The sequence below is a fragment of the Oncorhynchus mykiss genome, chromosome 24 (genome assembly GCF_057628025.1).
Source record: "Oncorhynchus mykiss isolate SJ-2025 chromosome 24, ASM5762802v1, whole genome shotgun sequence".
In the NCBI taxonomy this organism is placed as follows: Eukaryota; Metazoa; Chordata; class Actinopteri; order Salmoniformes; family Salmonidae; genus Oncorhynchus; species Oncorhynchus mykiss.
This window is the reverse complement of record NC_143045.1, coordinates 3,838,492-3,865,661: the sequence shown is the minus strand read 5'-3', so window position 1 is coordinate 3,865,661 and position 27,170 is coordinate 3,838,492. Positions and strand designations below refer to the sequence as shown.

The 27,170-nt window shown below is 43.4% G+C and overlaps 2 protein-coding genes across 9 annotated transcripts; both read right to left on the bottom strand.

The window, feature by feature from the left end:
- Window positions 1-6,983: 6,983 nt before the first annotated feature.
- LOC110503558 (uncharacterized protein C19orf47) lies at window positions 6,984-14,226 on the bottom strand. 2 transcript variants are annotated; one of them, XM_021581948.3, is made up of 8 exons: window positions 14,031-14,226; window positions 12,817-12,904; window positions 10,702-10,816; window positions 10,302-10,383; window positions 9,975-10,100; window positions 9,648-9,794; window positions 9,319-9,392; window positions 6,984-9,216 (listed from the first exon to the last, which is right to left on the bottom strand). In XM_021581948.3, exons 1-8 carry the CDS (start codon window positions 14,107-14,109, stop codon window positions 8,686-8,688), a joined length of 1,242 nt encoding a protein of 413 aa, XP_021437623.2. In that variant the 5' UTR covers window positions 14,110-14,226; the 3' UTR covers window positions 6,984-8,685. The 2 variants fall into 2 exon arrangements, with proteins under 2 accessions (XP_021437623.2, XP_021437624.1); XM_021581949.3 differs by lacking the exon at window positions 14,031-14,226 and adding an exon at window positions 13,017-13,126.
- Window positions 14,227-18,120: 3,894 nt separating this feature from the next.
- fosb (FosB proto-oncogene, AP-1 transcription factor subunit) lies at window positions 18,121-24,628 on the bottom strand. 7 transcript variants are annotated; one of them, XM_036961821.2, is made up of 6 exons: window positions 24,297-24,628; window positions 23,906-24,087; window positions 22,077-22,463; window positions 21,748-21,855; window positions 20,900-21,271; window positions 18,121-19,881 (listed from the first exon to the last, which is right to left on the bottom strand). In XM_036961821.2, the coding sequence occupies exons 1-6, from the start codon at window positions 24,358-24,360 to the stop codon at window positions 19,828-19,830; spliced, it is 1,167 nt and encodes a 388-aa protein (XP_036817716.2). In that variant the 5' UTR covers window positions 24,361-24,628; the 3' UTR covers window positions 18,121-19,827. The 7 variants fall into 7 exon arrangements, with proteins under 7 accessions (XP_036817716.2, XP_090074253.1, XP_090074252.1 ...); XM_090218127.1 differs by having other exon boundaries at window positions 22,107-22,463; XM_090218126.1 differs by having other exon boundaries at window positions 23,906-24,084; window positions 24,297-24,550.
- Window positions 24,629-27,170: the final 2,542 nt, after the last annotated feature.

Genomic DNA, 27,170 nt, shown 5'->3' with positions numbered 1-27,170 from the left:
TAAATGTCGTTCCACTTCATGATTGTGTCCCACTTGTTGTTGATTCTTCACAAAAAATACAGTTTTATATCTTTATGTTTGAAGCCTGAAATGTGGCAAAAGGTCGCAAAGTTCAAGGGGGCCGAATACTTTCGCAAGGCACTGTATGAATGGGTGTCTGAGCTGTGTGCTAGTATTTTAAAGCAGACAGCTCGGTACCTTCAGCTTGTCAACACCTCTTACAAAAACAAGTAATAAGTCAATCTCTCTTCCACTTTGAGCCAGGAGAGATTGACATGCATGTCATTAATGTTAGCTCTCCGTGTACCTTCAAGTGCCAGCCTTGCTGCCCTGTTCTGAGCCAACTGCAAATTTCCCAAAGTCCCTCTTTGTGGCACCTGACCACACTACTGAACAGTAGTCCAGGTGAGACAAAACCAGGGCCTGTAGGACCTGCCTTGTTGATAGTGTTGTTAAGGCAGCAAAGCAGCGCTTTATGGACAGACTTCTCCCCATCTTAGCTAGTGTTGTATCAATATGTTTTGACCAGGACAGTTTACAATCCAAGGTTACTCCAAGCAGTTTAGTCACCTCAACTTGCTCAATTTCCACATGATTCATTACGAGATGTAGTTGAGGTTAAGTGAATGATATTTGTTCCAAATATAATGCTTTTAGTTTTGGAAATAACTTAACTTATTTGTTCAGTGTTTCATTATTTTCAGTTACGTGTAGTGTTGAGTCATCCGCATATATTCAGTGCCTTGCAAAAGTATTCACCTCCATGGCGTTGTCCCTATTTTGATGCATTACAACCTGTAATTTCATTGGATGTATTTGGATTTCATGTAATGGACATACAAAAGTCAAAAATTGGTGAAGTGAAATGAAAAAAAGAACTGGTGTGTGCATATGTATTCACCCCCTTTGCTATGAAGCCCCTAAATAAGATCTGGTGCAACCAGTTACCTTCAGAAGTCACATTATTAGTTAAAGTCCAACTGTGTGCAATCTAAGTGTCACATGATCTCAGCATATATATATATATATATATATATATATATATATATAGTGGGGCAAAAAAGTATTTAGTCAGCCACCAATTGTGCAAGTTCTCCCGCTTAAAAAGATGAGAGAGGCCTGTAATTTTCATCATAGGTACACTTCATCTATGACAGACAAAATGAGAAGGAAAAAAATTAAGAAAATCACATTGTAGGATTTTTTATGAATTTATTTGCAAATTATGGTGGAAAATAAGTATTTGGTCACCTACAAACAAGCAAGATTTCTAGCTCTCACAGACCTGTAACTTATTCTTTAAGAGGCTCCTCTGTCCTCCACTCGTTACCTGTATTAATGGCACCTGTTTGAACTTGTTATCAGTATAAAAGACACCTGTCCACAACCTCAAACAGTCACACTCCAAACTCCACTATGGCCAAGACCAAAGAGCTGTCAAAGGACACCAGAAACAAAATTGTAGACCTGCACCAGGCTGGGAAGACTGAATCTGCAATAGGTAAGCAGCTTGGTTTGAAGAAATCAACTGTGGGAGCAATTATTAGGAAATGGAAGACATACAAGACCACTGATAATCTCCCTCGATCTGGGGCTCCACGCAAGATCTCACCCCGTGGGGTCAAAATGATCACAAGAACGGTGAGCAAAAATCCCAGAACCACACGGGGGGACCTAGTGAATGACCTGCAGAGAGCTGGGACCAAAGTAACAAAGCCTACCATCAGTAACACACTACGGCGCCAGGGACTCAAATCCTACAGTGCCAGACGTGTCCCCCTGCTTAAGCCAGTACATGTCCAGGCCCGTCTGAAGTTTGCTAGAGAGCATTTGGATGATCCAGAAGAAGATTGGGAGAATGTCATATTGTCAGATGAAACCAAAATAGAACTTTTTGGTAAAAACTCAACTCGTCGTGTTTGGAGGACAAAGAATGCTGAGTTGCAGCCAAAAAACACCATACCTACTGTGAAGCATGGGGGTGGAAACATCATGCTTTGGGGCTGTTTTTCTGCAAAGGGACCAGGATGACTGATCCGTGTAAAGGAAAGAATGAATGGGGCCATGTATCGTGAGATTTTGAGTGAAAACCTGAAGATGAAACATGGCTGGGTCTTTCAGCATGACAATGATCCCAAACACACCGCCCTGGGCAACGAAGGAGTGGCTTCGTAAGAAGCATTTCAAGGTCCTGGAGTGGCCTAGCCAGTCTCCAGATCTCAACCCTTTAAGAAAATCTTTGGAGGGAGTTGAAAATCTGTGTTGCCCAGCAACAGCACCAAAACATCACTGCTCTAGAGGAGATCTGCATGGAGGAATGGGCCAAAATACCAGCAACAGTGTGTGAAAACCTTGTGAAGGCTTATAGAAAACGTTTGACCTCTGTCATTGCCAACAAAGGGTATATAACGAAGTATTGAGATAAACTTTTGTCATTGACCAATGTGATTTTCTGGATTTTTTTCTCATTTTACAGGCCTCATCTTTTTAAGTAGGGGGAACTTGCACAATTGGTGGCTGACTAAAAACTTTTTTGCCCCACTGTATATACACACACCTGTTCTGTAAGGCCCCAGAGTCTGCAACACCACTAAGCAAGGGGCACCACCAAGGAAACAGTACTATGAAGACCAAGGAGCTCTCCAAACAGGTCAGGGACAAAGTTGTGGAGAAGTACAGATCAGGGTTGGGCTATAAAAAATATATATCCAAAATGTTGCACATCCCACGGAGCACCATTAAATCCATCCAACCACAACAAACCTGCCAAGAGAGGGCCACCCACCAAAACTCACAGACCAGGCAAGGAGGGCATTCATCAGAGGCAACAAACAGACCAAAGATAACCCCGAAGGAGCTGCAAAGCTCCACAGCGGAGCTTGGAGTATCTGTCCATAGGACCACTTTAAGCCGAACACTCCACAGAGCTGGGCTTTACCGAAGAGTTTAGCTTTTTGGCCATCAAGGAAAACACTATATCTGGCGCAAACTCTAACACCTCCCATCACCCCAAGAAAACCATCTCCACAGTGAAGCACTGTCACCATGGCGGCAGCATCATGCTGTGGTGATGTTTTTCATCAGCAGGGACTGGGAAACTGGTCAGAATTGAAGGAATGTTGAATGGCGCTAAATACAGGGTAATTCTTGAGGGAAACCTGTTCCAGTCTTCCAGAGATTTGAGACTGGGATGGAGTTTCACCTTCCAGCAGGACAATGACCCTAAGCATACTGCTAAAGCAACATTTGAGTGGTTTAAGGGGAAACATTTCAATATATTGGAATGGCCTAGTCAAAGCCCAGACCTCCATCCAATTGAGAATATGTGGTATGACTTAAATATTTCTGTACACCAGCAGAACCCATCCAACTTGAAGGAGCTGGAGCAGTTTTGTCTTGAATGGGCAAAATTCCCAGTGGCTAGATGTGCCAAGCTTATAGAGACATACCCCAAGAGACTTGCAGCTGTAATTGCTGCAAAAGGTGACTCACCAAAGTACTGACTTTGGGGGGGTGAATAGTTACGCACACTCAAGTTTCATTATTCTTGTTCCACAAGAAAAAATATTTTGCATCTTCAAAGTGGTAGGCATGTTGTGTAAATCAAATGATACAACCCCCCCCCCCAAAAAAAATATATATTTTATTTCCAGGTGGTAAGGCAACAAAATAGGAAAAATGTCAAGGGGGGTGAATACTTTCGCAAGTCACTGTAGACACACGGGCCTTACTCAAAGCTAGTGGCATGTCGTTAGTAAAGATTGAAAAAAGCAACGGGCCTATACAACTACGCTGGGGAATTCCTGCTTTTACCTGGATTATGTTTGAGAGGCTTCCATTAAAGAACACTCTCTATGTTCTGTTAGACAAGTAACTCTTTATCCACATTATAGCAGGGGGTGTAAAGCCAATACACGTACGTATTTCTAGCAGCAGACTATGATCGATAATGTCAAAAGCTGCACTGAAGTCTAAAAAGACACCGCCACACGAAGTGAAGGTCTATGAGAATTTTCTCTCTTCCATGTATTCTCTGTCTGAAACAATGAGTGGGAGAAGAGTGGACAGGCTGTCACACTCGCACCATCCCTCTCGGTCGGTCACTGTCAAAGCCTGGTTAGTGGTACCAGCTGTGCTCCTGCCTGATTTGGTCTCTTGTTTCTATGTGAGGGGGAGGTTGGGGGCTAAGACACCCATCCCCAGGGCGGTAATACTGACAACATGGAGAGCTCACTGACTCACCCCCCTAACACACACACACACACACACACACACACACACACACACACACACACACACTCCCAACACTCCCAGACAAGCATACACCACTCCTTTAGACAACATATTATTGAACTCATCAATAGATAAATGATCAGCTCAATGTCTATTCCCCCGAGAAGCCAAATATTGACTGTGGTCTCAGTTGCAATTTCAATGACAGGGTCTCTCATTAAAAGAGCATGGTCAAAGGACAAAAGCACACTGTTGGACTGGAGGACGGGACGGCTTCTTGAAGTAGCTGGCTCAAAGAGGGAGGGAAAATAAATCAGGCAAGATTTTTTCCACCATTTTCTTGTTTATGTTCAAGATCACTTTATCAAGGCGTTGTAATGTTCCATTACATCTTAAAACCTTGGATGTTATTTTTTTTTTTTTGTGGTCATCCTGTCTGGGTTGGCGCCCCCCCTTGGGTTGTGCCATGGCGGAGATCTTTGTGGGCTATACTCAGCCTTGTCTCAGGATGGTAAGTTGGTGGTTGAAGATATCCCTCTAGTGGTGTGGGGGCTGTGCTTTGGCAAAGTGGGTGGGGTTATATCCTTCCTGTTTGGCCCTGTCCGGGGGTGTCCTCGGATGGGGCCACAGTGTCTCCTGACCCCTCCTGTCTCAGCCTCCAGTATTTATGCTGCAGTAGTTTATGTGTCGGGGGGCTGGGGTCAGTTTGTTATATCTGGAGTACTTCTCCTGTCCTATTCGGTGTCCTGTGTGAATCTAAGTGTGCGTTATCTAATTCTCTCCTTCTCTTCTTCTTTCTCTCTCTCGGAGGACCTGAGCCCTAGGACCATGCCCCAGGACTACCTGACATGATGACTCCTTGCTGTCCCCAGTCCACCTGACCGTGCTGCTGCTCCAGTTTCAACTGTTCTGCCCTATTATTATTCGACCATGCTGGTCATTTATGAACATTTGAACATCTTGGCCATGTTCTGTTATAATCTCCACCCGGCACAGCCAGAAGAGGACTGGCCACCCCACATAGCCTGGTTCCTCTCTAGGTTTCTTCCTAGGTTTTGGCCTTTCTAGGGAGTTTTTCCTAGCCACTGTGCTTCTACACCTGCATTGCTTGCTGTTTGGGGTTTTAGGCTGGGTTTCTGTACAGCACTTTGAGATATCAGCTGATGTAAAATAAATTTGATTTGATTTCGATTTGATTTTTTTTTCTCTCGTCATGATTTTCTAAATCTACACTGCTCAAAGAAATAAAGGGGACACTAAAATAACACATCCTAGATCTGAATGAATGAAATGTTCTTATTAAATACTTTTTTCTTTACATAGTTGAATGTGCTGACAACAAAATCACACAAAAATGATCAATGGAAATCAAATTTATCAACCCATGGAGGTCTGGATTTGGAGTCACACTCAAAATTAAAGTGGAAAACCACACTACAGGCTGATCCAACTTTGATGTAATGTCCTTAAAAAAAGTCAAAATGAGGCTCAGTAGTGTGTGTGGCCTCCACGTGCCTGTATGAATGACCTCCCTACAACGCCTGGGCATGCTCCTGATGAGGTGGCGGATGGTCTCCTGAGGGATCTCCTCCCAGACCTGGACTAAAGCATCCGCCAACTCCTGGACAGTCTGTGGTGCAACGTGGCGTTGATGGATGGAGCGAGACATGATGTCACAGATGTGTTCAATTGGATTCAGGTCTGGGGAACGGGTGGGCCAGTCCATAGCATCAATGCCTTCCTCTTGCAGGAACTGCTGACACACTCCAGCCACATGAGGTCTAGCATTGTCTTGCATTAGGAGGAACCCAGGGCCAACCACACCAGCATATGGTCTAACAAGGGGTCTGAGGATCTCATCTCGGTACCTAATGGCAGTCAGGCTACCTCTGGCGAGCACACGGAGGGCTGTGCGGTCCCCCAAAGAAATGCCACCCTACACCATGACTGACCCACCCCCAAACCGGTCATGCTGGAAAATGTTGCAGGCAGCAGAATGTTCTCCACGGCGTCTCCAGACTGTCACATCTGTCACGTGCTCAGTGTGAACCTGTTTTCATCTGTGAAGAGCACAGGGCGCCAGTGGCGAATTTGCCAATCTTGGTGTTCTCTGGCAAATGCCAAACGTCCTGCACGGTGTTGAGCTGTAAGCACAACCCCCACCTGTGGACGTCGGGCCCTCATGGAGTCTGTTTCTGCCCGTTTGAGCAGACACATGCACATTTGTGGCCTGCTGGAGGTCATTTTGCAGGGCTCTGGCAGTGCTCCTCCTTGCACAAAGGCGGAGGTAGCGGTCCTGCTGCTGGGTTGTTGCCCTCCTACGGCCTCCTCCACGTCTCCTGATGTACTGGCCTGTCTCCTGGTAGCGCCTCCATGCTCTGGGCACTTTGCTGACAGACACAGCAAACCTTCTTGCCACATGATGTGCCATCCTGGATGAGCTGCACTACCTGAGCCACTTGTGTGAGTTGTAGACTCCGTCTCATGCTACCACTAGAGTGAAAGCACCGCCAGCATTCAAAAGTGACCAAAACATCAGCCAGGAAACATAGGAACTGAAAAGTGGTCTGTGGTCCCCACCTGCAGAACCACTCCTTTATTGGGGGTGTCTTGCTAAATGCCTATAATTTCCACCTGTTGTCTATTCCATTTGCACAACAGCATGTGAAATTTATTGTCAATCAGTGTTGCTTCCGAAGTGGACAGTTTGATTTCACAGAAGTATGATTGACTTGGAGTTAGTTACATTGTGTTGTTTAAGTGTTCCCTTTATTTTTTGAGCAGTGTATATACAGTGTAGCAAAGTTCTGGTGAAGTTCAATAAAAACATTTTTTTAAAGATAGAAAGTTGGGTGAACACCTCTTAAGTATTGTATCAATATCAAGGGGACATTTACATATCAGTTCCTGTACCATGCGGAATAATGGCAAACCAGGGTGTTATTCAGGAAAGCACAACATGTATACTGAGCAAAAATATAAACACAACTTGTGTTGGTTCCATGTTTCAGAAATGTTGCATACTCACAAACATATTATTTCTCTCAAATGTTGTGCACAAATGTGTTTCCATCCCTGTCAGTGAACATTTATCCTTTGCCAAGATCATCCATCCACCTGACAGGTGTGGCATATCAAGAAGCTGATTAAACAGCATGATCATTACATAGGTGCACCTTGTGCTGGGGGACAATAAAAGGCCACTAAAATGTGCAGCTTTGTCACACAACCCAATGCCACAAATGTCTCAAGTTTTTAGAGAGAGTGCGATTGGCACGCTGACTGTAGGAATGTCCACCAGAGCTGTTGCCAGATAATCTACCATAATCTCCGCCGTTTTAGAGAATTTGGCAGTACGTCCACGCGGCCTTACAAACCACGTGTAATCATGCCAGCCCAGGACCTCTACATCTGGCATTTTCACCTGCTGGATCGTCTGAGACCAGCCACCCGGACAACTGATGAAACTGAGGAGAATTTCTGTCTGTAATAAAACCCTTTTGTGGTGAAAAACGAATTCTGATTGGCTATGCCTGGCACCCCAGTGGGTCGGCCTATGCCCTCCCAGGCACACCCATGGCTGCGCCCCTTCCCAGTCATGTGAAATCCATTGATTAGGGACTAATGAATTTATATAAATTGACTAATTCCCTTATATGAACTATAACTCAGTAAAATCATTGAAATTGTTGCATGTTGCGTATATATTTGTGTTCAGTATAGATAGAAATGGTGCAGAACTAACATGATTCTTTGTTAGTCAATAAAACTCTATACGTTACACTTCTATCTGCAATGTACTGAATAAGCCCTGGGAAAAAAAACTCACAATAACATCTACATACAGGTCAATGGTGGGTGACTTCCTATTCTGTGAACAGACAACTCTGAATATCTTGGCTTTCAAGCAGATCGTTGTACACAACCAGAGGTTCAATGTGGTGGTGGAGCCTTCACAGCAATATGAGTCTACAATTTTCTACAAATGCAGTTCATATAAAAATGAGGCTGATGAGATGCTCTTGCTTGTGGGTTAAGAGGTTGCTTTATGTGTTGTTTGCCTGTTGCCGTTGTCCATTCTAGGACTAGTGTTACAGCATGAACGTCTTAAGTGGACTGTACCCGGTAGTCACAGCCCGGTGGAGGTGAGTGCTGAGGTGATACGGTGAACATTACATCCTGCATTCCCACAATCCCTTTTCATCACTGAGCCAACTCCTAGAATAAGCCTAAAATACAGACCTGTTTTGTGCTAACATTCCACCTCTTGTACTCCGTGTCATATAATAAACATAGCATGACAGGGAGGGGAATGTTAGCACAAACAGACTGGTACCCAGGCTAGCTGTCTATGTGATGTTACCAACATGTCACAATAACTAGCCTTCCGGATGGATGCAAATAATATAAAGATAATGAAACGGTATAGGTCTAATCGTGGCCTGATATACGTTAGGTCCTCTTGCTGCCCAGTCTCTTAAAGACATTGACTGACCCTACGTCCATCTGTGCCCCAAAACTCTCCCCTCCTCCAGCCCTGGTGCTGCTGCTGACCTTGGGGCTAGCCAGGGCCAGGCCTGGCCGGGCCTTATTTCTGGTGCTGGTCACACGGCTGTCCTGGGTGTCGGCAGGCGGTGGGGAGGCATTTGGTTTACCCAGTCTCTGAAGCACGCTGCGCTTGGCAGGGGGGAGGCCATTGGGGGAGGAAGAGGAGGAGGAGGGAGAGTCAGTAGGGGGGAGTTTGATCTTCACTCCTAGGCGGCGGAGGGTGGTGGGGGCCCGCTTGGGGGCCACAGGCTCTTTCTTCTGGGAGGGAGGTAGTCGCTTTAGGACGCCAGCGTACTGTAGGACCGAACCCTCTCCATCACTATTATCATCCTCCTCCTCCTCCTCCTCTGCTCCGTCTACATCAACCCTTCCTGCTGTTGCCTGCTCCTCCTCCGCTCCGTCTGCTCGGCCCAGACGACTGAACACACCCGTGGCCTGGAGAGAGACGGGCCATGAGAGCAGAGAGGCCATGCCCTGACTAACACTCAACGTCACTCACACAGACACACATGTAACGTGTCAAAAGAGAGGGCTCACCTTGCTGCTGCCCGTGGTGGTATCGGCTTTGGACTCGGCTCCCAGTCGCTCAAACACAGACATCCGCTTGCTCCCTTTTTATGGGTAAGAGAGAGTTAAAAAGAGAAATATACTGTCACACACAGACATTTTAAGAGACACACACAGAAAGAGTGGGATGGTGGGTTCTAGTTAGGGATAGGGGTCATCTTTATCATGGTAAGAGATAAAAACATTTCAAGACCCATTTCCTTTAGATGCGTCAGTCCATAATGTTAGTGGGATGAGAATTAAAGGAGGTTGAATGATTAGTTTCCTTGGTTCACCCTGGCCAGGAGGTGAGGCCCTACCTTTCTTGGCCTGCTGGGCCAGGATTCGGGCGGTGCGTGCCGTGGTGCCTTTGGGCATGTTGATGATGTACTTGCCTTCCATCTCTGCAGTCACGCGGCGACGCTTCGCCGGTAGACCGTTCCCATCGTCAGCAGGCCGGCTCAGCACTGGGAAAGAGAGAGAAAGGATGGGGGGGGGGGGGGTGAAATGAGGTAGAGAAGAAAAAGGGAGATGTTGTGGGAGGGAGACGGAGAGAGTCAGTGTGACATCTATGTAACATCTCGTGATACAGCAGATGGAGAGAGAGAAGGCCAGTCCACACAGAGAGTGGAACAGGGGGTAGCTACCTGCTTTGCCACTCTTCGCCTGTTTGTTCGACACGGTCACAGAGATTGCCCGGTTGTCCGGGTGATGGGCTGGTGTGGTTGGCGGTGAGTCGTGGCTCAAGGCGTTGGCAATCATACGTGTGGCGGCTGCAGAGGATTATAAACATATGGTGAGAATTCTGGCACAGAATGACTCCCGCCATTACCCAAATGGGTGCTACTGCTCATTGGTAGTGGAAGGGGTGACTTGTCATACGGTGTTAAATCCTTTGAGAAAAGCTCTACATAAAAGGCAGATCACTGGTATGACATTCATAACGGTTCAATAATTTGAATTTAAACACTCACGGGTGTTGGCAGTTCTTCTGAGTTCGGTCTGAATGCTGGACTGTCCTGAGGTTATGGCCTGTGTGGCCATTTTGCACATGTCCTGGAGAGGGGAAGAGGAGGTGGGAGAGAGGCAGCACTAGACTAACTGCTGTCAAAACTGCATTAAAAACAGCAAGTCTTTTGGCAAAGCACCATCTCTCCCGCTTGAGCTATAGTGCTGCATTGGAGGAAGTGATCCCAGGATGTGCCGAAAGCTCTTTAAAATGAATGATGCAACAGGAAGTCATTGTATCTTTCAGCCCATCATTTCTCTAGACCGGTAGTCAACGAACCTGTCGATCGCAATAGACTGGTGGATCTTCAAGGCATTCCCAGTGGCTCTGAATAAGAGCATGCTATACACAAGCTGTCTCCTTACCTGTCGGTAGACCTGTTTGGCGTGTTTGAGGATGGCAATAATGTCACCGATGACAGTGATGCCCAGGTCCATCATGATCTCCTTACTGAGGTCCATCAGCATGGTCTTCTGGATCCTGCAGAGAGAGCGAGCCAGATAAAGATTTAAATCATACTAATAAAATAATGGATGTGATTTTCTTCTCTTGAAACAAATGGAAATTATTCATGTCTGATTACCGAATGAATAATGAATTTTATTTGTGTCAAATCGCCAACCCGTCCCTTATGTGATTAATTGACAAACAAACATTACAATAATTCACTATGGTAATTAAATGACAATTCTTCTTCCGGTGTTCCCTGCATTGCGCATCGCATAAAGAGAAGAAGAAAGAAACGGTACAAATCAATATATAATAGTACATTACATCCCTAGAGCAGTAAAATATACATACATACATACATACATACATACATACATACATACATACATACATACATACATACATACATACATACATACATACATACATACATACATACATACATACATACATACATACATACATACATACATACATACATACATACATACATACATACATACATACATACATACATACATACATACATACATACATACATACATACATACATACATACATACATACATACATACATACATACATACATACATACATACATACATACATACATACATACATACATACATACATACATACATACATACATACATACATACATACATACATACATACATACATACATACATACATACATACATACATACATACATACATACATACATACATACATACATACATACATACATACATACATACATACATACATACATACATACATACATACATACATACATACATACATACATACATACATACATACATACATACATACATACATACATACATAACCAGATAAATAAATACAGAAAAAAGGAGGAAAAGGAAACAGAAGTCACTTGAACCCGGTCTGGAACAATGAGAAGATTCATATGGAAGACATGCCTATACACAATCTATATACACACACCATTAACCACATAGAAGCTAAATCCTTTTAGAAAATGTCATTATAGGTAGCCCTTTTACTTTTTTTCCAAGCTTTATTTAAATATTCCGCAAAAGGAAATACACCATGGACAAAAACCAATTTCCCCTCATCACTCAGCCACATAATTCCTTGGTATATCTGGTGTGCTTTCTGGAATAAGAGCAAGCGTATATCGTAGTAGAAAGGGCAATAGAGGATAAAATGAGTTTCATTCTCTATTTCTTCAAGGTCCCAATACTTACATATTATTGTGATGAAATGGAAGAAGAAAGACTGACCTGTTTCAATAGGCAGGGGCAATCCCTGATTTTACCTGTGCACACAGCGATCTCTTGCTTTTTAGGTAGGTTATACATAATATATCTCACACACAAATTCACCCTTATAAAAACAAAAGGTTCTCAATTTAGGTTCATGATTCCTCTCCACCAGCCATTTTTCTCCCCATATTGCATCAACAGTTGTTTAAAAATATATCTATATATATATGTCTCCCTTAACTTTGGTTTTCGTACAGACGTTCAGTCAGACTCTTGAAAAAGGTTGGACATTTCAGTTGCCCAGGATCCCCCTATCGATAGATCCCATAGAAGGACTTTACTAGCTATTCTGGCAGTTGTCATTTCCAACAGTCTATTCCAAAGTTTCACCATACATGCCTTCCATCTCACCTCACAGGGTTCCCAGCCCATATCCCCAGTTATTGCAAGTATAGCTGCAAACTCCAGCTGAATAGTCCAGAACAGGACACACGCATGTCTGATAGAGTTTGGAATACGTAGCAAAACCAATATATTTTAGTGTTGTTTTCCCTATAACTCCTCCAAGAGCTCAACTGTTCCCGAATAGAACAGTAATAGGTTCATCAAGAAAAAGACCCAAAAATGTATAATTACTAGTAAACTCAAGAATGTCTTCACCAAAACTGAAAAACACTTATCTTAGTACCTTAAATACCAATAATCAAATGAAAAGGTCAGACAATCTTTCATTTTGCAGTGAACTGTTCCAGGCCAAGGAGTTAAGATGGCCTTTATACCTGTTGTCCACAAAAGACACGGCATAGTTGACAGCAAGACCAGCAGGGATCCCAGCATCCTTGAAGAATTGGATCCATTCCGAGGTGGCTGAAAAGACAAGAGAAAACAAACACCTCGACTTTAATTGCTGAAGTGTTTACATGTACTATGTGTTAACTTATAATCAATGGCAATACTAAAAGCTATCAAACTTATTGACCTTCAAAGTTATAACTCAAAGCCATCTGATTAGGCTAAGATCCATTTTCAGTGAGATCCAATGGAAAATACCAAATGTAAACCCCGGGGGCAGGACAGGCTTGCTGACTGGCCAGCTGGGTGTTATTTATAAAACCATGATGGAGCTTCTTGTGGTGAGCGAAATTCCACTGGGGTTCATAGACACATTTGATATTGCCAGTGTTTCCCCCAGAACAATACCCCAGAACAATTATGCCATCAAGTAAATTACTTAATTTTACAGTATCAGGCACAATAAAATGTTTTTATTTTATTAAACTGAGTGGTCTCTGTTTAGCTAAATAGAGGGAGAAAACAGGCAGCTAAAGTCAGTCCAAACATTAGCTAAAAGGGCATTGGTTGCAGTGTGTGGGCTACTTGTCTCGAACACATACAATAACTTGCTAACTAAACTAGTTAACCAACCGTTCTCAGTTTAGGTTTAATGTCACGATGGCCTCTACGAAACGTATGACAATTTTCACAAGGCGAACTTTCGGTAGTTGTTCTAGCGACCTACCCTCCCCTGCAGCAAGCTAACGTTAAACGTTTAGTGTGTGGCTGTGGGCTAGCGAACTAGCTACAAGTTGACTTGCTAGCCAATTTAGCTAGCTAACGTTAATGTGAATGAAAATGTTGGTTCGCGATAGCTAGATTAGTTACAACTTCGTACTTATCAGTCAACACGGTGTCGCCAATGATAAGCTAGTAACCAGTCCCACGTATGTTCGTGGTAAAACAATTTAACTACAAACAATAATGATGCACGAGCAATTTTGAATGGCTAACGTTAGCTACATTCCATTCGGCACTTGACTTGTGTCCGTACACACCATGTTAGCTAGGTAGACATACAGAGAACAGTATCCCTACATTCCGAACAAAATAAAATTAACATCTTTACTCAGTATCCTAATAATAATTGGGGGAAAATATATTTTTGAGTCTTTTTAAGCGATCCTCCACGTCATTTGGGCCCTTTTATGTCACTCACCTGTGGTTACGGACGCCATGTTTACAAGAGACGGCTCCGTTCGTGACGTAATTTCCGTTGCATTTTTTTTAAGTAACATATTTTCACCACATGAGTGCAGTGTAACCCTTCAATCTACTGCCATAAATGGTCGTTCGTTTTTGGAGACGTTTCTTCTTCTTCTTCTTCTTCTTCTTCTTCTTCTTCTTCTTCTTCGAGGTTTAACGGCGGTTGGTATCAAATGTGTTGCATTACTGCCACCCACTAGACTGGAGTACAACTCCCATATACTTCGCTTGAAAAATACAAATGTAATAAATAAATAAATACTCTACCATCTAACACTACACTCACTAATTTCAAAATTATATCAAATAAAATTAACATCGCCCCACTCCACTAATTAAATGTATTTATTCCTACCTCATGCCATTAAGGATGAGACATCACCACTTAACACACCCTGTAACTCTTCTGATGTCAAGTCTCGTACACCCAAATACCTCTCTGCAGCTGCCACCACCACCTCAATTTTCTGCGACTTCCGTTCCATCCCTATTGAATGCTATTTTCTCCAAAATAGCCATTGTTATAAATGCTAAAAATCCAATCTTACTGAAACTTATATCACTTTTTGGCCAATCCCTCTGTACTGGTATGTCTCTACTACTCTCACCACACCTTAACCCATCTTCCTCTACTTTCTACACTGCCTCAGCATATGACAACTTCTGTACTACTCTAACCCTGGAAACCTCAACCTGCCTCTCCCACACGAGACGTTTCTGATCCCCAGCTTCATGTGCACCCCTACAATTAACACATTCCACTACTTTCCCCAATGCTACATATTCCTTTGTCTCGTGCCCTTCGGCACACTTCTTACATTGTGGACTCTCCCTCCTACACACTCCTGCCACATGCCCATAAGCTTGTATTCGGCACATAAGCTCGTACAGGATAACTTATATATCCTAACTTCACTTTGTCGGGCAGAGACTCAACATCAAAACTCAAAAGAACAGACAATGACACTTCTGTTTCCCCACTCTCGCCACCCTGTCTGCGTCGCATCAAACGACGAGCATCACAAACACCGGGAACCTTTCCCCTCAGCTGGTAAACTTTTATATTCACTGCTACCCCAGTTATCACTCCTTTCATTGGTGCCCTTTTCTTTGAGAGCGAAACAATTCACTTTTGCTGCCCCCATTTGTTTTACTCCGAGCGCCTTCTCCCTCTGACTAACGGAAACAAAAACAATTATCACTAGGCCACTTCTGGTTACCCTCGCCGATTCCACATTTTCCAACACTTTTTTCATCCACCGTGAAACCACAAATGGATCAGCCAAAAGGCAGAGTCCACTTCTTCCATAAACTTCACTCGTACTGTCACAGACTCATCTTTTTCCTGACCCTCGGTGCATACCTCGGTCTCCGATAACTTCACCACACCTACCACCTCCGAGACTTCACCCTCATTCACTTCCATTTCTCCTCCATTCTTTACACTTTCTACCATTCTTTACACTTTCTACCATTCTTTACACTTTCTACCATTCTGCTTTAACATCTCACTTTTTTTCACAATTTTTATCTGACTCAAGCTCATCCTCTTCCTCCCTCTCTCTCTTAGATATCCTCTCCCTCTCTTTTTCCCTCCATTCCTCCTCCGTTTCCCAAGAATACATCTCCGTATGATAATACTGCACTACTCCTGACAACCATCTTGTCCTTGCTTTCTCTAGGGACTCCATTTCCCGACCCTTTGGAGACATTTCAGTGGCATGCCATTTTATGATAGAGGTGAGGTATGGGGCCACAGCACACACACACACACACACACACACACACAAACAATCACCTTGATACTATATTTCTGTTTATTGAATGCTATTTTCTCCAAAATAAAGATTTGGACGGTAATATAAACAGTTACGGAGGGGAAAGCTCACTCAGCTTTCACAGTCTATCAAGAACAACGATGAGTAAAGTTCCCCTCCGTCAAGTAAAATAAGAGAGAATGGGGGAAAGGAGTTAGGATGGGATGGACACAGAGAGAGAGAGAGAGAGAGAGAGAGAGAGAGAGAGAAAGAGAGAGAGAGAGGGGGGGGGGATATGACAGGTGTACTGTCATCACATCTGGTCCATTTGAAAAAGATAGACAATACTGTATAATATAATCAGAGGTTAAATTGATCCCCCTCAGAAACAGATGCAAGAGAATGTTATTGAGCATTACATTTCATCAATTATTATACTTATTTTATGCATTGAACAAGGACAAATGTGTAGTTATCAAAGCACCATCATTGTATCTATCACTTGAGATGTTTTATTTATTTTATTTTTATTTCACCTTTATTTAACCAGGTAGGCCTAAACCCTATTTAGTTTTGGGCCTCAGCTGTTACAAATAGTCTCAAAATGTCTTGAGTATAAATTCCCGTAAAATTTCCGGGTCCATTTTCATTAGTCACTGCTGATCACAACAATGCAACCATTGCTTCACAGAAAAAGACAAACATCTGTTCACATATAAAGTCAGAAATAAACTTTCTAGAGAAGGCATTCGAGGAAAAGACAAAGGTTCTATTGAAGGAAATGACAAAAATATCAGTCACAAGGCATCAAAGGAAAATGCCCAAAAAATGAAGGGTTTTGAAAAATGTCTTGAAGATTCATATATTTATAATCAAGGTCTGCCCCTCAACCTCCACTCAATTAGGTCAAGACCTCTTGGCCCAAACATAGATACCGGGCTATGTGAATGAAAGATCACGGTACAGTTTATAATAGGGGTGGAAAATCACAACAATACATGATCACACTGGACACGTAGCATAGCAGAAAGAGAGCGCCAGAAGACTTCTGGCACTGTGTAAATGAAGCTTTTCATATGATTTGATACAAGTCTATCCTAGAGGATATGAGTGTTTCAATTTCAATACATAACATCGCAGGTTTGCAACTCATGGAAAAAATAAGGCATTTATCAACCACGCAAATGGTAAAAGACCTCTTGTCTGTTCCAGTCAGTCTTGTATGGAGGTATTTGTATGAAGGCAGGTTCACTGATACAACAAAGTTACTCAGTTTATTTCATCATTGCTACATATGTCCATGGCCCATCTCAACTTGGATTGTTAGAAAAGGAAGTTCTCCCTCTGCCACCTCAATTCTCCTCCTCTCTATTTCTCTGTCTTTACCTTTCTGCCTCTCTCATGCTCTCTCTTGGATGGTTCAGATTAGAAAATTAGACTTATGTGAACTAGACCTCATTTCCTGATCTGTCCGGTGCTGACATAGGTGTGAATTCTTCCAAACCGGTAGCTGGGTTTCCGGGGTAAGACAAAAATGACATAACATTCTCTAAGAGAACGCATGTTTGGAATTAAAGATTCGGGCGTGAAATAAGATGAATATTGGCAGATTGAATATTCAAACATGCTCTCATTCCGTGGAAGAACCGTGGTATATTTTTGCCCAACCCTGGAGACTCTTCGAGCGGTTTTGATGGAACAGGACCCATGGACCTCATCACTGATAAGTTGTAAGTGAATTTGCCAGAACAGGATGTTCTATGATAAGTTCATCTGATATACTATAAGTAAGCACCACAAAACATTCTGTACACGAGCCATACTTATCCAGACCGTGCCATCTATCAGTGTAAACCTCTTTCACACATCATCAACAATGCCATGGTAGGTTCATGGAAGGAAATCAAAAGGCATGGAAGTTTGTCACTCAAAAAAGGCATATAAGGCTTGTCCCTTGTCGTACCACTTGAAGCCTGGCACTTAAGTTACATTTTTTTTGCTTCACAATCAAAATGGAGGGGCCCTCTTTTCAATTCACAACTAAGACTTTAGCCCATCTAATGATAAGCCAGACAATTTTTCTTTCACAATCACACCTCCATTGATATTTCAAGTTATGCAACAATAACTACTGTGAGGCAATTTTTTTTTTTTAGGAGAGCAAACTCTCGAAAAGCTCTCCAAAAATGTCTGTTGCTCGAATCACACGATAACTACTTTATTGAACAGGAATGCACACTGGACTAACAGACTGTTCTCAACAAAAAAACATTCAATAAAAAATTATTTGCATTATTAATATTTTAATATGTATTTTGACATTCAATTCATACTAGTTTCCTCATTTTGGGTCCGTAGGGGACTAAGTGGTGACATTAAGCTTTGGCGGCATAGGCATCGGGACTGACCTCACAGAGAAAAACAAACAAACAAACAGGCAAATGTGAAAGCAAAAAGGCAATAGCACCACCTCAATAATCTCATCATATTGGCAAACTGCAATACATGCAGCATCACATGTTAGATATAGTTATCCTGAATAATGTGCTTTATATGTAAAACATATGAGCACAGGCAGTGATAATGTGCGTCATATTGAGGGAATGGTTAAGTATTATCGTTTTTTTTTTTTTTATATAAATCTTTGTTCTTTTAGAAAAATATCAATTTTAAAACCAGCCTCATCAACGGCACCTCTGTTTCTTCATTGACAAAAATATCCCATTTATATTTTCAAACATTCATACTTCACAATAATTGTACATACACTTAAATATACACATTTTTTGTATCTATATGCATATGCTTTTAAGTATACTTTTGACACATAGAAAATGTTTTTATAGTGCACATCATGCCTCTGAAGTTGCCAAAACGAAGATAAAAAAAATAACATAATAACACAATAATAGTTAGAATGCAATAGTAAATGTAACATTAAGGGGGAAACATCCCCTGTGAGAACAAGAACGTCTGGCAGCGACAACACAGGTAAGAGCGGAGGACAAAAAGCAACAACAACGAAAAACTCAAACGTAAAAACATAACAAATGTCACTGGAAATAAAAGGAACAAATTCACAGACAAAATGTAGAACGCATATACTCATAAAACACCCCCTCCTCTTGTCTCCTCTGTGTGTCCGGCTCCGTATTGTGCTCTCTCTCATCATGTCAACCTCAATCAAGAAAGAAATAAGCGGGCCAAGTGGCGCAGAGTGGGATACACTCACAATAAATGCACCTCCCACTAGGAGAGGCACAGAGGCCACTCATCCCAATGTTCAGAGGTTGGTTGAATATTCCTTAAAAGTAATATATATATATTTTTAAACATATTGGTTACCAACAGACTCATGTCCGACAAAAGCACTTTACCAAAAGTACATTCCTCTCTCAATGTTTTTTTTCTCACCATGATATTTTCTCTGGTCAAAGGTTAGACTTAAAAACAACAGCAGAAAATACTTGGTGATAAAGGAGGGTGAAGAACATTATACAAAATAGTATCAGTAACAAGTGGAGACCAATCCAGATGCTTGAAGTATGGCGGTGGTACTCTGCAGGTAAGAGGTAACCCATCCCATACAGTTGACAAAAGCAGGATTTTTTGGGGGATTGTTTTAAATTCGATTCAGGCTTACGAGTACAGGGGGCTCATCCTCTCTCTCTGCCAAAGTTTCAGCTCTCCCTCTAGACCTCTACCTCGGCTAAAGCCTCATCTCTCATTCTCCCGCCGTCCTCATCTCACCGTCACAATACAAGTCTCCTTTCATCTCCATCGTTTCAACATCCAACAATGGCTCAGGAGAAGAAAGAAAAGAGTGACAACTCTTTTACATTTGTGTCCATCAAATTTGGTGTATTTTCAGTGTGTGTGTGTGTGTGTGTGTTTTTTAGTTTTTGATTTTGTCTGCTTTGAGCGAAATACTCCAGGGCTCCTCAGTTGGGGGTGCGTCCGCGTCCGTGTGGGACGTGTGAGGTGGGCCGGCGCTCAGTCAAGGTCCCAGGGGCTGGAAGGGCTCGGCGTGCTCTCAGGGTTCGAAGACTTCAAAGAGACAGAGAGAGACACACAGAGGAGAGAAACAAAGATGGAGAGATGGACGAAGAGCAGACGGCAGGATAAAAAGAGAAAGAGCCAGATAGCTGGAGGCTGTGACGCCCTTCCCTTTCCAAGTCACAACTAATGACGAAGAAGCAAGAGGAACCGAGAGGATGAGGAAGGCGGGAGGGGAGAGCAAGAGCTCGGCAGTCTGGCCTCACAAAAAAAAGACCCAAACCTCAGTCCTTCTTCCCTATTTCAGCTTGCACAAATACATTCAGCATGAAGAGAGGGATGAAAAAGATGAGAGCAGGAGCAGTGAGAGAGGAATGACCGACAGAGGGAACGACGGGGAGGATAAGTGTGCTTGTGAGATCACAGGTGAGCATGTTGCTATTTCCTGTGTGCACTGGACGTGCACGTCACAAGACGTTGAAAGATTCACTGTGAATTAAGCTGGGTATGATGTCAGAGGATGTTTCAGAGATCGACTGACAACTCAGAGCCCAGAGTTTTAGACTCAATTTGAATTCACTTTAAATACTTGGTTAGTTACGTTTAGTTTTCTCATTTAGGACAACAGTGGCTTATATGCACTAAATGCTATGTGGTCAAACTTGGTTTGATTTCATGTTTTTTCAGGTCTGAATGTGTGTGAGTTTGTATGGATCATCATATAATGTATGTTATCCATGTTGTTGACCTCGTCTATCATGGGCAACTGTTTTTTTGAGCAACTGGTGATTGACACAGGGGGGGGGATGTGTGTGCGCGCGTGTGGTGTGGTGTGTCTGTCGGTCAGTCAGAGAGCGAGCAGCGAGGGCGAGTTCAGGGAATCAGAGGACTGCTCGCTGCTGCTGTTTCTCTGGTTAGCGCTGACCCCGCAGGCTCCCTCTGGGTAGCTGAACACAAATGAAGATGTGTATGAAGGGTTGTAGCTGCCAGCGGCCGCGCCATCGTGGTGACCACCACCCTCACCCGGCGCAGGCTCGCTTGAGCCATAGAAAGAACTAGAAAACGCTACCTCCTGCATCATCCCCGGCTGCGGATGAACCTGCTGCTGCGGATGAACCTGCTGCTGTTGCTGCTGCGGATGAACCTGCTGCTGCTGCTGTTGTTGCTGCTGCTGCTGCGAAGTAGAAGGCTGCGAGGTGTAGGCGGGAGGCAGGTAGAAAGTGTCCTCCACAGTCAAGCCCACGATGGAGACGGGGGCCTGTTGAGGCAGTAGGGGCTGATGCTGGAGCTGTGTGGAGCCTGAGGCCTGCTGCTCCTGGTAGGGGATCTTGCAGCTGGGCTGGTGAGCCACAAGGACAAACTCCAGGCGCTCCTTCTCTTTCTGCAGCTCAGAGATCTCAGCCTCCAGCTCAGACTTCTCCTCCTCCAGGATGTCAGTCTCCTGTGGAGGGAGGGAGGGAGATAAAGAGAGAGAGAGAGAGAGAGAGAGAGAGAGAGAGAGAGAGAGAGAGAGAGAGAGAGAGAGAGAGAGAGAGAGAGAGAGGGTAGAGGGGGTAGAGGGTTAGACAACACAGGTGTTCTCATTCTACGTCTGTGGAGGTGGATGCACGGCTATGTTTTTAGATATAGATAGGCCTACATGTTTCCCCTTGAAATAGATACTTTAGCCCATGCTAGGACTGGTAAATTAGACTATACCAACTGTAGGCACAATAGACTGTCACAAGAACTATAATCATCTTCGCTCTCTTCATCTAATAACCCCCGTCTCTTAATAACCAACCCCTTAAATAACATCATGTGTTACTATTACTCACATACACAGTCATTATCATGAGCCTAGTTATGTAGCATAACACACTGCATATAATTATCACAGGAAGCCATTTTTGACAGCAAGAACACAGGCAAGCTCACCCCCTGCAGTCTGTCAGTGAGTTCGCGCCGGCGGTTTCGGCATTTGGCGGCTGCCAGCTTGTTCCTCTCGCGCCGAACACGCCTCTTCTCCTGCTCCTCTGGAGTCAACTGGGGGAAAAGAATTAAGGAGGGATTAAAACAAATGCAAACTTTGTCTTTGCCTCGAATCTCTCTGATGCACTTGAATGGGCCGTCGCTAGCTGAGAATAACAGACATATAGATGTATTGTCAAATACAGTATCATAATGAAACGCGGCGAACGTGTTCATTCTTGCTGTCTACCCACTCGACATATAAAGATTGACACACGGGGCACACACACACTTACAAACACACCAACATCTCCATCGTCACTCACAGACTCGTCTCGTACACGGCGGCTACGGGCCCTGGACTGACGGACAGGACCCGGGGCTGGGCCTTGCCCCGGGGTGTCAGAGCCTGCGGGAGTAAAAACTGAGCCAGAGGAATAACTGGGCCCTGGCAGATCATAAGGGTCTACCAGGGACACCGACTGGGCCATAGTCGAGGTCCCCGCCCCACTTTGGCCAGAGGCCTGGGACGAGATGAGTGTTGGCTGCACCATCCACTGCAGGTCCTGGCTGCTGGTGATGGCTGTGACTGTGGGCACAAAGGAGCCTGGCATATCCACTCCTCCACTGCTGCCCCCGGAACCACTGCCTACCCCGTCCCCGCCACCAGCAGACACACAATCCTGGAACACACAGAGATGGGGGGGTTAGGCATGAACACAGACAGAGAAATGGGATGCTGCCATACAATGCAATGACGACAAAAGTGTCTTGCTCTTTAAACATTGCTTTGTGAACTATTTCGATGGGGATTCCCTTGTACACAAGATGGTAGACGTCACAGCAGAAGATTGCATAGCCTTGATGTCCATAAGACACACACTTTCAGGGTACAGTTTGACACACCCATTCTATTCGTTGCATTGTAAGACTAGTCATAAGCATGTATGTCCCCCTTATAATGTCTTATATGATCTCATTATGATCCTATCTTAATAAAAAACAATTTGTCAGTTACAAATGTGCTACATATAGAGACATAACACATTGATAACCCTTATAATAACGTCTAAAGGCTCATACAAACTTGTAAAAAGTAGTACATCATATCAGTGAATGTCACTCTTATAGAATGGTAGAATGTCAGTGAGAGTTGGAGTCTCCCAAAATTCCTGGACAACAAATGTTATAAAGAGATCATTGCAAGAATAGATTTAGGTGCCCAAATCTATCACTGGCTCTCTCTGCTTTAATTAGAACTGAGGCGAGCAGTGATGCCATAGTGAGCTCGGAGTTGCATTAATATTCATTTGAAAGCGTTTAAGGCAAGGCGACATGTAGCTTTCAAGGGGCCGCCTCAACCAATCAACTCGCTCGAATAAGTCCCCCCTCCTCCTTCGTCCTCCCCCGTCACACCCTCGGTGTTCCCTTAGCAACGCGACGTAACACTCCAAAATAGAACGCATTTACGTCACAGTGAGTCCTGAGAACAGGGAGCGTGGAGAGAAGCGAGCAAAGGCGGAGCTTTTTGTGCGTACGTAGGAGGGCCAAAGCGTTGTCATCCGTTGCGCTGCGTGCTGTAAACCTACCACCGAAGACAGTACACGTTGCTAGTAGAGGTGGCACAGCCTGAGTCAGAAAACATGCCGGCAGGCCAGTCTTTACTACAATACAATTCAAGTGCCTGTAGATTTCAAGGCAATTGGCAGTGCATTTTTTTTCACGCATGGTTGATCAGACGTGAAAGGGAAATCTTCTTGCCTTTCCCTTTCATAGAAACTATATAACAACAAGCTTATAATTATGATGATACTCAGGTTGATAAATCCAAACTCTGCATGGTAGAACTCTAACGCGACAAGGTATAACTGCACCAGCATTTGCAAATACTACTGAACTGTAAAGCATCATTGAATTCTTAACTTAACCCATATTTCTGGAATACAGCCCACGGCCACATCATCATGTACAACATAAATCAGACTTCATGCATTATTATGTAAACATCTGTCAAATGAAATGTTTCCTCAATATTATAGTAATCAACATCTGAAATTGGGGGGAAAAGACACATAAACTCCCTTTTTCCCCCGATACTCATCATTGCTTGACTTATTGGACCTACCTGTGAGGCACTGGCCGGCGGGCTCCCGAAGGAGTCCACGGAGGAAAAGTACTGAGACTCAATAGACGGGGACGAACTTCCACGGGAGACGGAATCAAAGTCACCGGGGAACCCTTGGAACATTTCCCGGGCGGAGCCGAGAGAGAAACCTACAGTTCCCGGAGTGAGTGTGATGTCACCTGCTGTTCGAGCGAACACACAAGGGCAAGGGGAGACAGCTGTCAGTTTGATGTAATTTAAATGCAGTCTCGTGTATCTAGGATATGGACAACAGTAAATATGCATAACTGGAAACCTTGCCTTACGTGTAGCCTACATATATATCGGAAATCACGTAATAAGAACCGTTGTTGCTGCATTATCTAACATTCACGTTTAGAAAGTATTTTACCGTTAATGTGTTCCTTATTGTGCTCCGGTAAGATGCTATTGGTCTCTTTCCAAAAAAGTTGCATGAAGAAGGAAATCCAGTTCGCTGCTATGGAAACAGTCCTTACGTTTCGGATTTTTAAAAACTCATCGATCCGATTCAGAATCCGCTAAAATGTGTCCTTTGTCCCCTTTTTACAATGTGCAATGATAGATCCATGTAAAAGTCCACTATGTGTAAACTGATCAGCGATATAGAGTCACAGTCCACAGAAGCGAGTCTTGTCTTATGAATGAAGCCATGGAGTACGAGAGAAGCATTGTAAAGGATACGAAGTCCCGCCTAGGAGTTCCGCTGACGTACGTGCCCATTTATGGGGTTGTGTTTTTGTTTGGTATCCTTGGTAATGACGTTTAGCTAGGGATTCCCTCTCCCGCAGAAACCGTACAGCAGACGAGAATATATAACATGTTACTATCACAGCCACGATATATTTTCTAATCAAGAAACAATTTCTGATAGTACATTTACTGAAACAACAAGTTATGACCATTTTAGTGTGCACCTAGCCAAAGTATGGATTGTAAAGTAGATTAAATGAACATCTAAATGCACGTGTTCTTAGTGTTTTGGAGGTGTAAACTCATGTAGCCTAATAATTATTTTGTAGACTCAGTAAACAGCCTAGGTATTGTGGAGTTAAGCTCCAGATCAAGTACAACTTTGAGGGCTAGTTTAGCCCATTGCTTATTTTTTTTGTTACCTTTATTTAACTAGGCAAGTCAGTTCTTATTTTCAATGACGGCCTAGGAACAGTGGGTTAACTGCCTGTTCAGGGGCAGAACGACAGAGTTGTACCTTGTCAGCGCGGGGATTTGAACACGAAACCTTTCGGTTACTAGTCCAACATTCCAACTAGGCTACCCTGCCGCTAATGAATATGATAAATAATAAAACAGGAATTAACGTACACACTGTCTGCCTCCTATACGTATTATTATTATTTGCATAGGCCTAAATAGATAAATTAATATATAAACGAATATAGATCTAGCAAATATATAGCCTTGTATATACTGTAGGCTATAACCTAGTGACAATGAAATGGGAAATTACTGAAATTACTTCTAGGCTGTTGAGCAACATCATTGAAAAATAGACAATGGGACAGGCTACTTACTTCCTACTGGCACTATTCAAGTAGGCCTATTCAGACCGGTTGGCCATTATAAACATATGCACATTCCATTGTCGATTTCTTACGCAATTACTTGCTTTGACATCGCTCACAAGAGGAAGGAAACCCACCAGGCAAAGAGAGGAAATCCTCTCGAGTGAACTTTCTCACTGACACGCCCTCGGGAGTTCCCTTTCTTGGAGAGGCCGTGGAATCCCTCGTTCTATAACTGGGTCTTCTGCTGCTGGGATTTCGACAGGTTTTTGCGCTGGTACGTTTGAACACATTCAGTTATTTTTCTTTATCATAGCATTAAGTGGCGGATCATCAGATTTCATGCTTCTACACCTGCATTGCTTGCTGTTTAGGGTTATAGGCTGGGTTTTTGTACAGCACTCTGTGACATCAGCTGATGTAAGATGTAATTTGATTGATTTCATTAAGATTTCTTTATGAGCTGGTCTTTTAGACTGAAATGGAGAAGATCGAGCATAAGCGCATGAAGCAATGAGTAAGCGTTTTTGGACTTCCATTCGACATGTTTTTGTATGAGTGGAGCATCTTCAGGTAACATATCTATGGACTGTGAGTAGCTACACACTCATGCATGAAGTAGGCAAGATAGACGTGTTATTCATGAGTGTGGGATGTAAAATGTGCAGAGGGCGTCGCTGATCAATGATTCTGTTGTCATTTTTTTTTTTTACACAAGTTCCCAGAATAACAACGAGGGCTATTCTTTATTCAACAGCCTCCAAACGTTTTACCAGAAAATATGTCAACAGATTGAGAGGCAGAGTGTTCCGACACGGACAGTGGGCAGCAGTGACGGAAATCGTCGCCATACACTGCTGTCACTGCAAACATCCTCTGTCGAATTGTACAGAAAATTATTCATTTTCTGTAGACTTCTCCCTACGTACAGACGCCAATGGGAATATGGCAGGTGGGAGGAGGTGTGTGTGTGTGAGTGTGTGTGTGTGTGTGGGGGGGGTCTTAAAATAGACAAGAAAAATAATTAGGTTTGCAATGTCGTAAAATGTCATGGCAGCATACATCGGTGTGTATAAGGGCAGGGAATAGTGGGGATAATAACAATTAGTCAGCACTACAACGTCACCGACAAGGAACGTTCTGTACTTTGTCGGTGATCAATCGCGATGAGTAATCCGGACAGATGGTTCATGGGAAGCTCTGAGGTCATAACAATACCACTTTGACAATACATTTACCTACCTACACAGGAGAGCAGCAAGTGTTGTATTATATTAGGGGATGGTGGTTCATAATCAGGGAAGTTATCAAGAAGAGGGCTGGAGGTCTACAACATCAATGGGGCACAGTATTATTGAGATCAATAGACTACCTAAAGTTTCACATTCTAACTGCACCGACTGTAAAAACGACAACAACCACTACCACCATTAAGCTGTCTAATAAAGGAAAGGGTGGTTGAATTAAGGAATACCGTTAACATCTGCATCAGGCAAACAGCAATTCACTTGTCAGTAAACATATCTGCACTGCAAGCTGAGGCTTGCTAGGCACACACAAGAAAAACCCAGGCGTGTTCAGCATGTTTATATAATCAATCTAACGAGTCTTGTTTAGGTTATATAACGGATAAAACAAGACTGGAGAGGTTTTACAGACCGACCATGTGTTTGCTATCCCTTTCTCACCACGATGAAGTCTGCTGCATGTGTACACAGTACAGC

What these genes read in the sequence shown, in the direction of transcription:
- fosb (XM_021581946.3), bottom strand. Translation starts at nt 24,360, where the DNA reads ATGCAACTTTTTTGGAAAGAGACCAATAGCATCTTACCGGAGCACAAT. An exon ending in ATGGAGATGTTGGTGTGTTT is followed by an intron (nt 21,856 to 22,076) that starts GTAAGTGTGTGT and finishes CTTTTCCCCCAG; the next exon opens with TTGACTCCAGAGGAGCAGGA. An exon ending in TCACTGACAGACTGCAGGGG is followed by an intron (nt 21,272 to 21,747) that starts GTGAGCTTGCCT and finishes CTCCCTCCACAG; the next exon opens with GAGACTGACATCCTGGAGGA.
- LOC110503558 (XM_021581948.3), bottom strand. Translation starts at nt 14,109, where the DNA reads ATGTTACTTAAAAAAAATGCAACGGAAATTACGTCACGAACGGAGCCG. An exon ending in CATGGCGTCCGTAACCACAG is followed by an intron (nt 12,905 to 14,030) that starts GTGAGTGACATA and finishes TTGTCTTTTCAG; the next exon opens with CCACCTCGGAATGGATCCAA. An exon ending in CCACCACGGGCAGCAGCAAG is followed by an intron (nt 9,217 to 9,318) that starts GTGAGCCCTCTC and finishes GTCTCTCTCCAG; the next exon opens with GCCACGGGTGTGTTCAGTCG.